Here is a 15473-nt window from a genome sequence, read left to right on the forward strand (position 1 = left end):
TAATATGCCTGATCCTATGTATAGACTTAAGACCGCCTGGGAGACAGACCTGGGTGAACTTGACGAATCAGATTGGCAGACCGCGCTATCCTCCCCTCGGGAGGTTGCTGTGTCTTCACGGCTCAGACTGCTACAATTAAAAGTTCTACACAGAATTTACTACACTAGGGTCACACTACATAAGATAGACAGAGCTACACACCAATACTGCCTTAGAGGCTGCGGAGAAGAGGGAACGTTTTACCATACTGTTTGGGAATGTTCTGTGATTGCTAGCTATTGGACCAAGGTACTGCGTACTATAACCCAGGTGATTCATGTCTCGTTGCTTCCTGAGCCGAGACGGTGTCTATTGAACATTTGGGAACCGAATGAACTCAGTGGCCCCTTGCAAGCGTGGGCAACGTTGGGTTTTATGTACACTAAACGGAATGTGGCCAAGGCCTGGGGATCCGCTGTGTCTCCAGAGCTCAGAGACTGGAGCAAGGATTTGGACTCCTCAATGATTGCGGAAAAGATGGTGTATTTACATAGGAAATGTCCGCGAAAGTGGGGGGCAATTTGGGGAAACTGGAATGAATATAGAGGGAATATTTGTGAACCACCCCAGTTGGAAAGTGATACTGATTCGGAGGATTGAAGAAAAGAGATGAGGGTAATCGGAATTGTGGGGCTACTACTGATGAGAAGTGCTGATCGTGATGATTGTTTTCTTTTGTGAGCTCATAATGTGTCCACCATGTGTCATCATCTTACCTATGAACGATTGCTGAGTATAATGTTACCCTTGCAACTGTCCACTGTTTACTTTTATTATCAATAAAAAGTTTTTAAAAAATGTCATATTTGATAATACTATATTAAAACATTTTCAGAAAAAAATACTGGTGATTGACTGGATACTAGATTCAGAGAGGACATCGGCTCTAGGGTGTGGCTTGTCAATCTGAAAGGAGCCACAACCTTTTTTCTGAAAGGGAAGCAACACTGAGAATCTTTTGTGAGAAGACTCTACTTCATCCATCTCCGTATACCCCAAGCTACCCATTATCAAGGGGGGGGGGGGCATCGCCTCATGAAGATTTGCCAAGACAGCAGTCTGTGGTGTCATCAGAGGCCGGCTGAGTCAAGGTTGCAGCTGAAGCAACTGTTACTGAAGAAAACTTCTGATCTTCTGAGAAGACTGGGCAGCAGATAATTAATTCAGGGCACTCACTAATCATGTGAATGGAGTAAGCATTTAAGGGCGAAGGATCACTTGCAAATGTGTTGCTCAGTAACTCTCAAGATGTTTTAACTGATTATGGTTGCACTGATGCTTACAATGACCAGAGCAGGACTGTGCTTCATGCAAGTTCAATACAGGTAACACAAAAGGATAATATATGACTTACTGACACTAAGGTGGCAGAGGTAGACTTCAATCTTGAGGGGGGGGGGGGAGCAACCAAAGGAAATGTGGTGTCCGCAATTTTGCTTGCCTGAGCTTCAATGTGATGAGGCACACAGACACTGAGGAATCCTCAGACTGACCTGACACACTCCAGTTGTCCATAAAAGCACCAGTTACTGCTAATGAAGGGTCCCAGTTGGGACCTGCAAAAATAACTGCCCACTCAGTTGCTGTTAATGTGGCCCTTTTCTTTCTTAACTAGAACCACATTGAGTGTTATATCTGAATATGGAGGACCACTTATAAAACTTGATCCAATAAGTAAGAGAGAACATCAGGTCTCAAGTACTGTAAGGAGAGAAAATGCAGGTCAGCCTGGGAGATCCTCAACACTAAGGTATACCTGAACCCACCTGCTGAAATGTAAGGAGGGGGGAAGAGGATGGCAGACAAAGCTTTTTCCACCAACAACTGCTTTCCAGTGCCGCCATGCGGCTTCAGCTGCAGATCTGCCAACCAGGATGGGATAACAGAGTTAATAAGGCACAAACAGGATGCGCTAGGGTTTTGAAGGAGGTACTGAAATCAGCTCAGAGGACAACCTCAGTGACAACATTATAGGTTTCAGCCAAAGGATGGGGAATGCCAGCACTTTGGAATGCACAAACTGTCAGAAGTGGCACCAACGACAGAGCATGCAAAGATGTGTATGGCGGCATCAGGGTCAGAGAAATTACCAAACATACCTGATCGGGCTTGTCCTTGGGGACTGACCCATACAAGGGCTGTTCTGAAAATGTACAGCATGCTTAGCCAGAAGGCGTTGTCATGCGAGGGGTTGGCCAGTGGCTTTGAAATCTCCAGCTTCAATGACTGAGCTGGAATGGGACCGTTTCCTCAAGGAAGAAGACTTCCTATTCCCATGGAGCTTTTGTGTTTTTGTGGGAAGACCTTATGGTAGAGTGCTCTTGTTGGGGGACTTACCTGAAGGGAAGGAAATGCTCAGTGTGTTTGTGAGAGCCTTAGACAAAATATGCATGGCGTCCTGCTCTCTCAAGAGTCTTTGAAAGCAACAACGAAAAGGGATTAAAGGCTCATGGGTCATATTTGGAGCAGAGACCACATATAAATGATGGGTCTGATAAATAAATCTTTTGGTGGCATTTGTGACAGTGTTATAATCCAAAACATTTTGAAGATACATATGAGATAGTTGCTGTCAAAATAAATTTCATTGGTGAAGAATCAAGAGGAACTCTGATATTGCATTGAAGAGGGGTAAACAAACAGGAAACGACGCAAGTGAGCCGACTGGTGCCTTAAATCATCCGATGGTCAGAGTCGCCACTTAAGCTGCATAGCGCTACCTGGAAAGCAATTGTAGGGGAAAAACATTTCTGGATCCATTCAGATCACTGAAGGAACCCATGAGAGGATGTATCCATTAGCACTTAGAACAGTTTATGAGGAAGCAATGTTTTGTGTCACACATTGTAGCATGGACATCAGCTGAACCGAGAGGAAGGACAGAGGGAATAACCAGCACATGTGGCAGTCAGTGAGTGGAAAGGAAAGAAAGAACAACTTGCTTAGAATATTAGAAGCAGCGGAGGCTATAATCAATGGACTAGCTAGGAATACCTCACAGAATCTATAGTTCCAATCCTCACTTCTAGCCAGCAAGCATTAACCTGGCATGCAGGATGGAAGTGTCGGGTGAGGTGTTTGTTTCATGTGACATAAGTGTAAACAGAAAGAACTGAAGGAAAGCTACCTGTACGACACAATTACCCTATACAGCTGGAAACTGAAACCATAACCTGCCCGTGGCAAGATTTAAGACACAGATGATACTCCAGTAAACAAGATAATATAAACTCACTTTAGCGTTGAGAGGGCATACTGTCAATGCATTCCTGAAAAGTTGCTCCTCCGATCTCCACTGGTTACTACGAACAATACAGCGCATCACATTTATAGACAACAATCCAATTATAGCAGCCGCAACAAGTTTCTTAAAGAAAAGAAGACAAGAGACAAACACCATTTATCACTTGATTCACGGCCAATTTTAGTACATTTTAATCATGTTGCCATTAACTTTAGTCATACCTTGCTTCTGACTTGTTTGCTTAGCATGATGCATCCATAAGTAAACAATATACAATACCCAGCACTGGGGAGGTAAATTACTCTCTCAGCAATAACAAATCCCACGCGGAAGAAGAGATTACTGGCAGGCAGGAATGGGATGGCGAGAAATCCCAACCCCATTGTAAGTACTCTGGAAATTAGAAAAAAACATGAAATACAAATTATCATGAATGGTCAACTTTGCTGAATAAGTGCTTTAATCCCTTTAGCAAAATAATGATCTGGGGTCATGAAAAGGATCTGTAAAAATCACATAGTAAGCTAATTCTTCGTTATCCACTCATGAAGCACAATACATATGGTATAAGTACCACTGCCATACATTATAGGGATTTTGCAATTCACAAAGGAGGTCCTGGACCCTATAAAAGAAGGAAGCAGGAATTCAAGTTCCTTTATAAAGCCAAATAACTCTGAGGTGATATACAATATTAATCTAATATATAGTAAAGTATATTTTATTCCTCATGATATATGGTCACACCATCTATCTTTCTCCAACTCTCTTTTAAGCCCTTGCTCTTTCTTATGAAAAAGTTACTAAAGAGGTAAATACACCGAATGAAAATTAAATTAGTATTAGGAAAATAAATAGCAGCAATATTCAGCTTATCGGTTGTAAAATATATTTTAAGCACCTCAGTTTAAGCAGTGGCCAGAACGTATGGTGTTCAGTCGTGGCTGGCATCTACGGGGAGTGATGGGGTAAGCAAATGGATGGTGGGTAAAAATAAAAAATACTTACCTTCATCAGGGCCTCCTTCTCGCTGCACGTCTCCTCCTGCTGCTGTTCAGCTCGTGCCCTAGCCAACTGCCTTAATCAATCCTGCTGCTGCTCTCATGATGTTAACCAACATGAGGGAAGTGCAAGCAGTAGAGGGAGCAGCCTCTCTCTGTGCTCCCAAGGGCACTGGTGGCTGCACTTACTCTAACCCTGCTGTCTTAAGACATTTGGGTTAGAGCTTTCAATGTGCACATGTCTGGCTGGCCGTTGCAAGATGGCCAGCCAAAGGGACATGCACACTTTGAAAAGTGCCCAGGTAGCCCACCCTCCTCCCTGCTGCTGACTCAGCAAGCCCTGTCCCATCTTGACCCTAGGTTCCGGATGGGTGAATGGAAAATAAAATAGTAATTTTAGGGAGGAGGGAGGAGGGCGGAGCCAGCGACCGTGATGGCCGCTTGAACATCGGCTCTGGCCGGCCGCATCCACCCAACACAAAATCCTGAGCATATCCTGGCCCCCGACCCGTCCCTCGGGTGGGGGATTTGCAGCGGAACAGGGGTAGACCCCCCGGGACAATTTTGGAGTCCCGGCGACCGCGCTGCACAGCTCGCGATCCCGCGGCCTGCAGTGGCTGGAAGCCGGGACCTCGAGTGCCCGCGACCCCCGGCCATGAGTACAACAACATCGGCGGCCGGTCGGGACCCGGTCGGCCTGGTCGGAGGCTGCGGGGGTAGCGGGCAAAATCGGCCCACCAAGTGCTGCTGACTGCTCGGGCCCCCCCTGGTCTTCGGGGGGAGCTTCACTTGCCCTGCCGTGCTGATTGGACCCCTGTTTATGGTTCCCGGGGCCGATTTGGAGGTCGTTGCCGGCCCGCGGGTTGGGGGGCGAGTGGCCGGCTCTGCGCGGCTGAAGGGATACGTGTGGTGGACCCCTGCCTTCGTGACCCGCGCTGTGTGCCAGCCTTTCTTCTGCGCTCTGGAGGGGGAGATCGGCCATTGCTGCTGTATGGTGAGGCATAGGGGCTGTGGTGCCCTCGAGGGTGTTGAGCCCATGCCCACTGGGGGCCCAGGACTACAATGATGTACACCGGACTATGAGGTGGGACCCCCGGAGCCACTGACTTCCTCTCTGGGGCTGGCTGCTTCTGCCTGACTGCCAGCTGGTGCTTGGAGTAATAGGAGCGAGGGGACTGCTGTATTATCCCTGGATTCTGTCTCCGTGGCTGGACTGGAGGTGAGGGGCGCACAGTGGTGCTGAACGGCTATATTGGACCCAGTGGTTGCGGCTTCAGGGAGATCAGGTTGGTGTCCCTAGATAGTGTCTGCCAGTGAGGGGGTCTCTGGGTGCGGGTTTCCTGGCTGGGATCCACGTGCCACGGAGTGTCGTATACTCCTCATCCCGGAGCGCGACGGAGGATCTCTTGGTAGGAGACAGGATGGCGACAAAGACGGAGACGGAGACGGAGAAGCAGCAGCCCAAGACCACCAGGGGCGGGAGGCAGATACAATCGAACAAGCTGGACAGATATACCCTTCCGAAGGAGTCTCCACTTGACTCGAGGAAGGGCCCGGGAGGTAGCTCAGAGGAATGCCCCACTGGGGAGGAGCCGACATTAAAGGACCTGATGGCGGCCATCACTGGGGTACGTACATCGCTGGGTCAGAAGATGGAGACCCTGGATACTAAACTGGACACCGTCTCAATAGAAATGGGGCTGATTAGGGCAGACCTCTCGAAAGCTAATGAGAAGGTCAAATCCTTGGAAGTGAAAACGACGAGCTTGATTGATGATGTCACCCAACTGCAGCGTGAGGTACGTGATCTTAGGTCCTCCAGGGAGTACACGGACCTCCGGCTAGATGAATACGAAGGGCGGGCCCGGCGCAATCATGCTCGAATTCTGGGAGTTCCGGAGAAGGCGGAGGGGCAGGCTGCGGACCTGTTTGTCGAGGATCTCATCCTGAATCATCTCAATCCCAAGGGTCTCAGTAAGTTGTTTACAGTGGAGCGGGCTCACAGGGTCCCGGGTGGTAAACCGCGGGTTAGTGCGAACCCGAGACCGATCATCGCCCGAGTTCTTAACTTTCGGGACCGAGATGTTATCCTGCAGGCGGCCCGAGCTGCTGATCCTCTGGAATTTGAGAATGCGAAGCTCCTGTTCTTTCCGGACTTTACGCAGGCGGTGCAAAAACAGAGACAGAGGTTCTTATCGATCAAGAAGAGATTGCGGGATAAAGGTATGAGGTACGCCATGATGTTCCCAGCCCGCCTTCGTGTGGAACTTGACGGGAAAGCCTGGTTTTTCAATAATCCAGATGCGACGGGGGACTGGTTGGACAGTGTTCATCGGCCGGACCAGGAGTCCCGGAACCAGGGGGAAGCCGATGAACAATGACTTGGTTGATTGGTGCTTCTTACCGACAAAGACACTTTGGGTCCTGTGTGAGCGTGAGTCCTACCGGGCAGACGGACACCTCTTCCCTGCATTGCTGGTCCCCTCGCTGCTGCATTCTACCACCCCTGCGGCCGGTGAGGAGGGTATTACAGCACTACATTGCCCAGGCTCCCCAGCGCTCCAACATCGGCGCAACGCCGCCACGTCATCTCGGCGCCCGGAGGTGCTTGAAATAGCGGCTCATCCCGGCAGAGCGGGTGCTTCTTACCGACAAAGACACTTTGGGTCCTGTGTGAGCGTGGGTCCTACCGGGCAGACGGACACTTCTTCCCTGCATTGCTGGTCCTCCCGCCGCTGCATTCTACCACCACTGCTGCCGGCGAGGAGGGGATTACAGCACTACATTGCCCAGGCTCCCCAGCGCTCCAACATCGGCGCAACGCCGCCACGTCATCTCGGCGCCCGGAGGCGCTTGAAATAGCGGCTCATCCCGGCAGAGCGGGTGCTTCTTACCGACAAAGACACCTTGGGTCCTGTGTGAGCGTGGGTCCTACCGGGCAGACGGACACTTCTTCCCTGCATTGCTGGTCCCCCCGCTGCTGCATTCTACCACCACTGCGGCCGGCGAGGAGGGGATTACAGCACTACATTGCCCAGGCTCCCCAGCGCTCCAACATCGGCGCAACGCCGCCACGTCATCTCGGCACCGGAGGCGCTTGAAATAGCGGCCCATCCCCGCGACGCAGGAGCGTCGCCGGGCTAAGCTCGGGCAAAGGGAGGGCCGTCTGTGGCCGTCAGAGGCTGCAGGAGGCTGGGCTGGGCCCACTCTCTAACGTTTACCGTTGGACTCTCCCTTTCAGCTGAAAGTACTTTGTAGTAAGCTGTGGCTTCGTGTCCTTCTACTTATTGTATACACTATTCTTGCTGCCATCGTGTTTATTTCACTTATGTATTGGTGTGGTATATATGAGATTACCCTTTATACTGTCATCTCTTTGAGTAGTTAGGATGTCTACAGGTGTACCAAACTCTTTACCTTCTACTGTTGGGGTTTCAATACTTGGGCCCCTAGATAAATATTTTGCTAGGGCTACCAGAGAAATAGATAAACAGATTTTGTTGGCGGAGAAACGTGCGGAGCGCCGTTTCTCTATCGATCTCCTTAAAAACAAACCATTAATCTCCCCCCAGAGGGTAGTTTCCCCTACACAATTACATAGTAATAGGTCGGCAGAAGTGGATGCTGAGTTATTCAGCACTGATAACATCCCACTCATTTTTCAAGATCAGACCCCAACTCTACCTGCCATTGATATTACTAACGACCTTACTTCAAATGGGTCACCTATTATCTCTAAATCTTTAATAGATTTAAATTCCCCTATTGTCTTAGACCTTGTCTCTCAGCAGAATATAAACGCTTCTTCACCATTGTCTATTCCATCAGTTGAGGCTGTTGCTCCTACAGAGACATTACCGCTGATTGCAGTTAGTGTGATTAAAGATAAAACTAAGAAGATTTTGGGAGCACATCGTTCTCCACCAAAAAAAAGAAGGAGAAAGGGAGGGGTTAAAAAAGGGGAATATATCTTAGGTACCCCCCCTCCCCTAGTGGACATAATTAATAAACCCTCTGAACAATTAGAGAATGGTGTATTAACGGGGCCTCCAATAACATCAACCCCAGGCGCAGAAGCTTTGTTGACTAAAGAGACAATGGAGACAATTGAAAGTCTTCTAAAATCTCTCTTACTTCCACTTATAGAGAGAGTCAAAGGCTGGGGGAAAAAATAGATTGTATTTTGGCAGCTTCTAACCTCATTGAAAACTTGTCCAACACTTAAACAGCAAATACAGAAACCAACGAGGACAGAGAAAGTAAATCATATACCTAAAACACTTTGACCTCCTGAGGCAGAAGCCGGGAGAGTCGCTCTATGCCCTTTTAATTTGATTGTAATACTGTGATTTTAGACAGCTTTTACATCCATTTTTGAGTGTATTATTGTGATTTTACTACTAAATATACCTCACTTGCCTGGGCACTCCCGCGCAGCGGCTGGAACGCTGCCGCGGGATACTTCCTCGTGTTGCCGCCACCCTCCCTGGGACACACAGGCCACGCCCACCACCAGTCAGGCCACGCCCCTGCTCCCACCTATTATTTAATATGTGCTTCCACAGGACGCGCAGCGGACGAGCGCAGCGGGGGCGCCTAAGGCAAGCCCGTCTGTGCCCGTCCGCGACCAGACCGCGGCCGGGGCCAGGCATGCTGCAGGTGAGCGGGCATGTGGAGGAAGGATTGTATGGTCTAGGGATGACCTATGGGCCCTTAATACTTTATCTGTGTGCGGCACTCATACGATTGATCCTCAGACTTTCGCTATGCCTCAGATATGCGGGAGTTGCGGCCTATTACTGCCACCAAGACACGCCGCGAGGCCTTCTAAATCTCAGCAGCTGACTAACAAAGGCCTGAGAGCAGGCCTTCTGAATTGTAGATCCCTAGTTAAACACACAGACGATATCTGGCTATTACTAGAAGAACATGAGTGGGATGCTCTGTTTTTAACAGAAACATGGATCAATGAGGATAACATGACCGCCATAGCGCTGGCAGTACCTCTGGGATATAAAATATGTTTCTCTAACCGCACAGGCGTGAAAAGAGGTGGAGGTGTTGCTGTTATATTTAAAGAACAACTTGCACTAACTTCCTCGGCCCCTACTATGATTCGGGGAATTGAGGGACTTCACTTCTGTTTCCAGGTGAGTCCTCAACTATCGTTAGCGGGTCTAGTGATCTACCGCCCTCCGGGCAGTGAGGATCCTAATTTGTTAACCCTGCTGGAGACGATTGTTCAAAGCTCACTCCTCCACCCTCAATTCATTGTAGTCGGAGATTTCAACATTCACATGGACAACGCAAACTGCGCCCATGCAGAGCTGCTGAAATCCACACTAAATACAGCCAAGTTTAGATTGATTAATGATGGGCCTACACACAGAGCGGGTCACACGCTCGATCTAATTTTCTCTAATATTAAGGATGTGACGGTGGAGAAACCACTACCGTTAATCTGGTCAGACCACTCACTGATTCCTTTTCAATTAAAGATTGCCACGTATAGCCCCTCCTCAAGCAAACGCTCTTTTTTAAAGAGACAATGGGAAAAATTAGTCCCTGATATCATGGGCCCTGTTTTGGCTCAAAATACCCCCTCTCTTACCTCAAAAGCGAACATAGACGCTCAGTTACTCAATGATTGGATTGGGAATATGGTCTCTTCCATTGCACCAGCCTCACGAGCAATATCTAAACGGTGCACCCCGTCCGCTCCCTGGTTCTCTCAGGACCTGAGGGCAGAGAAAACGGCCTGTAAGAGGCTGGAGAGACTGTGGAGGGTAAATTACAGCCCCCTAGAAAAAACCAAATATAAGGAAGCCTCTAAAAAATTTCAGAAGGCTATTAGAAAGGCAAAAAAACAGTTCTATGCGGATTCCATTGAACAGGCAGAGCAGTCGAGTAAACAGATCTTTAAGGTGGTACAGTCCTTTTTTAAACCGCATTGTATTGAGAGGGAGGTCCCCCCTTCAACCACTCTCTGAGAAAATATTTCTGAGTTCTTTGGTCAAAAAATTAAACAAGTTTATGAGTCCTTTGGGCCAGAGAAAAACACGGTGAAATTAGACCGAGCCACAAAAGATGGGTTGGGTGAAACACTAGCTCAATTCCAGGTTATACCCCTGAGTACGGTTAAGCAAGAACTAATCCGCTGCAAGTCTGGCTCACCGGACGACCCGTGTCCCTCCAAACTTTGGTCTGCCATAGCTGCTTTTGTAGCTCCTACATTACAGCAGATCTGGAATTCGTCCATTGTTTCGGGGGTATTCCCGAATATCTGGAAGCATGCCACCCTTCTCCCGCTAAAAAAAAGCCTAATGGGGAACCAAAAGACCTCAGTAATCTACGCCCGATCTCCCTGTTAGCAGCACCGGGAAAATGTTCGAGAAAATAATAGATTGTATTTTGGCAGCTTCTAACCTCATTGAAAACTTGTCCAACACTTAAACAGCAAATACAGAAACCAACGAGGACAGAGAAAGTAAATCATATACCTAAAACACTTTGACCTCCTGAGGCAGAAGCCGGGAGAGTCGCTCTATGCCCTTTTAATTTGATTGTAATACTGTGATTTTAGACAGCTTTTACATCCATTTTTGAGTGTATTATTGTGATTTTACTACTAAATATACCTCACTTGCCTGGGCACTCCCGCGCAGCGGCTGGAACGCTGCCGCGGGATACTTCCTCGTGTTGCCGCCACCCTCCCTGGGACACACAGGCCACGCCCACCACCAGTCAGGCCACGCCCCTGCTCCCACCTATTATTTAATATGTGCTTCCACAGGACGCGCAGCGGACGAGCGCAGCGGGGGCGCCTAAGGCAAGCCCGTCTGTGCCCGTCCGCGACCAGACCGCGGCCGGGGCCAGGCATGCTGCAGGTGAGCGGGCATGTGGAGGAAGGATTGTATGGTCTAGGGATGACCTATGGGCCCTTAATACTTTATCTGTGTGCGGCACTCATACGATTGATCCTCAGACTTTCGCTATGCCTCAGATATGCGGGAGTTGCGGCCTATTACTGCCACCAAGACACGCCGCGAGGCCTTCTAAATCTCAGCAGCTGACTAACAAAGGCCTGAGAGCAGGCCTTCTGAATTGTAGATCCCTAGTTAAACACACAGACGATATCTGGCTATTACTAGAAGAACATGAGTGGGATGCTCTGTTTTTAACAGAAACATGGATCAATGAGGATAACATGACCGCCATAGCGCTGGCAGTACCTCTGGGATATAAAATATGTTTCTCTAACCGCACAGGCGTGAAAAGAGGTGGAGGTGTTGCTGTTATATTTAAAGAACAACTTGCACTAACTTCCTCGGCCCCTACTATGATTCGGGGAATTGAGGGACTTCACTTCTGTTTCCAGGTGAGTCCTCAACTATCGTTAGCGGGTCTAGTGATCTACCGCCCTCCGGGCAGTGAGGATCCTAATTTGTTAACCCTGCTGGAGACTATTGTTCAAAGCTCACTCCTCCACCCTCAATTCATTGTAGTCGGAGATTTCAACATTCACATGGACAACGCAAACTGCGCCCATGCAGAGCTGCTGAAATCCACACTAAATACAGCCAAGTTTAGATTGATTAATGATGGGCCTACACACAGAGCGGGTCACACGCTCGATCTAATTTTCTCTAATATTAAGGATGTGACGGTGGAGAAACCACTACCGTTAATCTGGTCAGACCACTCACTGATTCCTTTTCAATTAAAGATTGCCACGTATAGCCCCTCCTCAAGCAAACGCTCTTTTTTAAAGAGACAATGGGAAAAATTAGTCCCTGATATCATGGGCCCTGTTTTGGCTCAAAATACCCCCTCTCTTACCTCAAAAGCGAACATAGACGCTCAGTTACTCAATGATTGGATTGGGAATATGGTCTCTTCCATTGCACCAGCCTCACGAGCAATATCTAAACGGTGCACCCCGTCCGCTCCCTGGTTCTCTCAGGACCTGAGGGCAGAGAAAACGGCCTGTAAGAGGCTGGAGAGACTGTGGAGGGTAAATTACAGCCCCCTAGAAAAAACCAAATATAAGGAAGCCTCTAAAAAATTTCAGAAGGCTATTAGAAAGGCAAAAAAACAGTTCTATGCGGATTCCATTGAACAGGCAGAGCAGTCGAGTAAACAGATCTTTAAGGTGGTACAGTCCTTTTTTAAACCGCATTGTATTGAGAGGGAGGTCCCCCCTTCAACCACTCTCTGAGAAAATATTTCTGAGTTCTTTGGTCAAAAAATTAAACAAGTTTATGAGTCCTTTGGGCCAGAGAAAAACACGGTGAAATTAGACCGAGCCACAAAAGATGGGTTGGGTGAAACACTAGCTCAATTCCAGGTTATACCCCTGAGTACGGTTAAGCAAGAACTAATCCGCTGCAAGTCTGGCTCACCGGACGACCCGTGTCCCTCCAAACTTTGGTCTGCCATAGCTGCTTTTGTAGCTCCTACATTACAGCAGATCTGGAATTCGTCCATTGTTTCGGGGGTATTCCCGAATATCTGGAAGCATGCCACCCTTCTCCCGCTAAAAAAAAGCCTAATGGGGATCCAAAAGACCTCAGTAATCTACGCCCGATCTCCCTGTTAGCAGCACCGGGAAAATGTTCGAGAAAATAATACAACGCCAGTTGAGCAAATTCGTTGAGGATAACAAAATACTACATGAGACACAGTCAGGTTTTCGTCCTGGCTTTAGCACGGAGACAGCTCTCATTGAGGTGGCAGAGTCAGTAAGGTGGTCGATGGATTCAGGAAGCTCAGCTATGCTGGTGCTCCTGGATCTGTCGGCCGCCTTTGACACGGTCGATCATGCTAGACTCCTGATGCGACTGGCTGAGATAGGCATCTGTGACCAGGCCCTGGGGTGGCTTCACTCCTATCTGTCCCAGAGAACACAGAAGGTGGCACTGGGGACTGTATCTTCAACCCCTAAAGTCATCAGCTGTGGCGTCCCGCAAGGGTCGGCACTCAGCCCCCTCTTGTTCAACATCTACCTCGCCCCACTCTTCACGCTGATTGCCAATTGGGGTGTCAAGGCAATTTCATACGCCGATGACACCCAATTGGTATTTCCGTATTCACAGGTGTCTCAGGAATCTTTCTCGAACTTCAAGGGCTGTCTCCAAGATGTGGCCTGTTGGATGAATACGAATAAATTAAAGCTGAATGCCAATAAAACAGAAGTGATCTTCTTTGGTAAAGGCCCCCCTCCACCATCAGAGTTTTGGTGGCCAGCGGAGATGTGGCAAGCCCCCTTACCCTGCCTAACGGCAAAAAACATAGGAGTGCGATGGGATGACAATATGGCCTTTACCTCGCATATTCACCAAGTAGTTGGCTGCTGCTTGAGTAAACTGAGGGATCTGCGCAAGATTCTGAGACTTCTCCATGAGAGCTGCCGGAAAACTGTAATCCATGCCACAGTGACATCTAGACTGGATTACGCTAACGGCCTTTATCTGGGATTACCTCAATATCTAATTCAAAAATTACAGTTGGTCCAAAATACGGCTGCGAGACTGTTAATGCGAATTCCTTTTAAGCATTCAGTCTCTCCGTATCTTCGATCACTGCACTGGCTGCCAGTTGCCAGCAGAATCAAATTTAAGGCACTTACCTTGGCCTTTAGATCTCTGTTTGGCACCTGCCCCAAGTATCTGAAAACCCGGCTCCCAAGATACCCCCAGGCTCGGGCACTTCGCTCCAATTGCCGCATTCGATTTGCCGTTCCACGTGTAAAAAGGGCCCGGCTGGGGGGTCGAACCTTTTCGGCAAATGTCGCGACATTGTGGAACACCTTGCCTCCAGAAATTCAGCAGGCCCCCTCTGAAAACTGTTTTAAGCGACTGTTAAAGACCTGGCTCTTTACCCAACCACGCTAAGCACCCCTTCCCTAGTTCTCTGGGTTAACTGTGTTCTTCTTAGCGCCGGGACACCTCCTTGTGAGGTAGCTGTTCGCGCTTTATAAAATTCCGTATTATTATTATTATTATTATTAAAAACAAGCCCGCTCACAATAATTCAACCAAATCGATGGTTGTTCAAGACACATACAAAGAGAAGGTTAAATTAGGTCCCCAAAAACCTCCTTCTTCTATAAACGCCCCCCCAATTAAGGCAACTATAATTAATAGAGTAAAATCAAACCTAAGTAACATCGTGGATTTACCCCCAGAGTCAACTAATTATGTTATTATCTTAACTGGAGTGCCAATTGTGCCAGCAGGAAATATTGAACATAATACAAGTCTCAAATATAAGGTTATTTACTGGTTGCGAAATAATAGACCCCTTCCTCCACATCTAAACGGAGATATAATCTCCGTAAGACGATGCAAGTGGGTAGGTCTTAGACCCAAAGACATTGAGGGGGATGTGGTGATAGTAAATTTTAGGGACCATAGAGTGGTTACGTATATTAGTGATTGGTTCCCAGGGAGATGCAAGGGGGGTGTATCATCTCGTAATTTGAGCTATTTTTATCCTGAAGCTCTGTTGATGCCTCCCAATCATCCTCCAATCGGTCGCAACGTTAATCGCCCAAATTTTGACCATCGTATCCCATATTTAACTGTTCCCACACAATATACCAACAACTTCCCCCCCACTTTTCCTCCTCAACGCTCCCACAGATATTTCCCTCCTGTTAATAATATTTACCAGCCCATAAATCCAAATGAGTATTGGAACATTGCGTTACACAATCTATTCGAACCCCTTTCAGGCCTAGACGCAAACGAATGACTTAATTTTCTAAATTTTGACGTAGGGACCACTCGAGATTGTGGGAGTGACTTTAATATATCAAATGAATTTTTTTCTGTCACTCCTACATTGACGAGTAGATCTCCCGAGCCAGTATATGATACAGGGGGGGGAGTTTTGTGTAGCTAACATTGATTTGAATGTGACCGAAAATGCTACTCTTTGTCCCTTGAAACTGCAAGATATGGTGTCTCCTTTACCCCCTATGGAGGCAAAAAATGAGAGTTCCGTGGGGGGAAATTGTCACATAATAGTATGCTTGTTTTGTCTACTCCCATTACTTTAGGCATTGGAAATTCCTTAAGTCTGCCTATTAAACACCTGGAAATTAACCCGGGGGGAAATCTGGAGACTGATGATAGTGCTGACATTGTATTTTTGTCTGTAACAAGTGCTTTTAAGCATCAGGGGG

General features: G+C 47.9%; 1 protein-coding gene across 1 annotated transcript in view; it reads right to left on the minus strand.

Moving 5' to 3' along the window:
- Positions 1-15473, minus strand: part of TMTC4 (transmembrane O-mannosyltransferase targeting cadherins 4) — an 861371-nt gene that overhangs the window by 361107 nt on the left and 484791 nt on the right. Inside the window, exons 10-11 of the mRNA XM_078657625.1 lie at positions 3506-3677; positions 3276-3407 (exon numbers count right to left, since the gene is read on the minus strand). Of these exons, the coding sequence (XP_078513751.1) occupies positions 3276-3407; positions 3506-3677 (304 nt within the window). The remainder of the gene's footprint in view (positions 1-3275; positions 3408-3505; positions 3678-15473) is intronic.

This window comes from Lissotriton helveticus, chromosome 8, assembly GCF_964261635.1.
Source record: "Lissotriton helveticus chromosome 8, aLisHel1.1, whole genome shotgun sequence".
Classification (NCBI taxonomy): domain Eukaryota; kingdom Metazoa; phylum Chordata; class Amphibia; order Caudata; family Salamandridae; genus Lissotriton; species Lissotriton helveticus.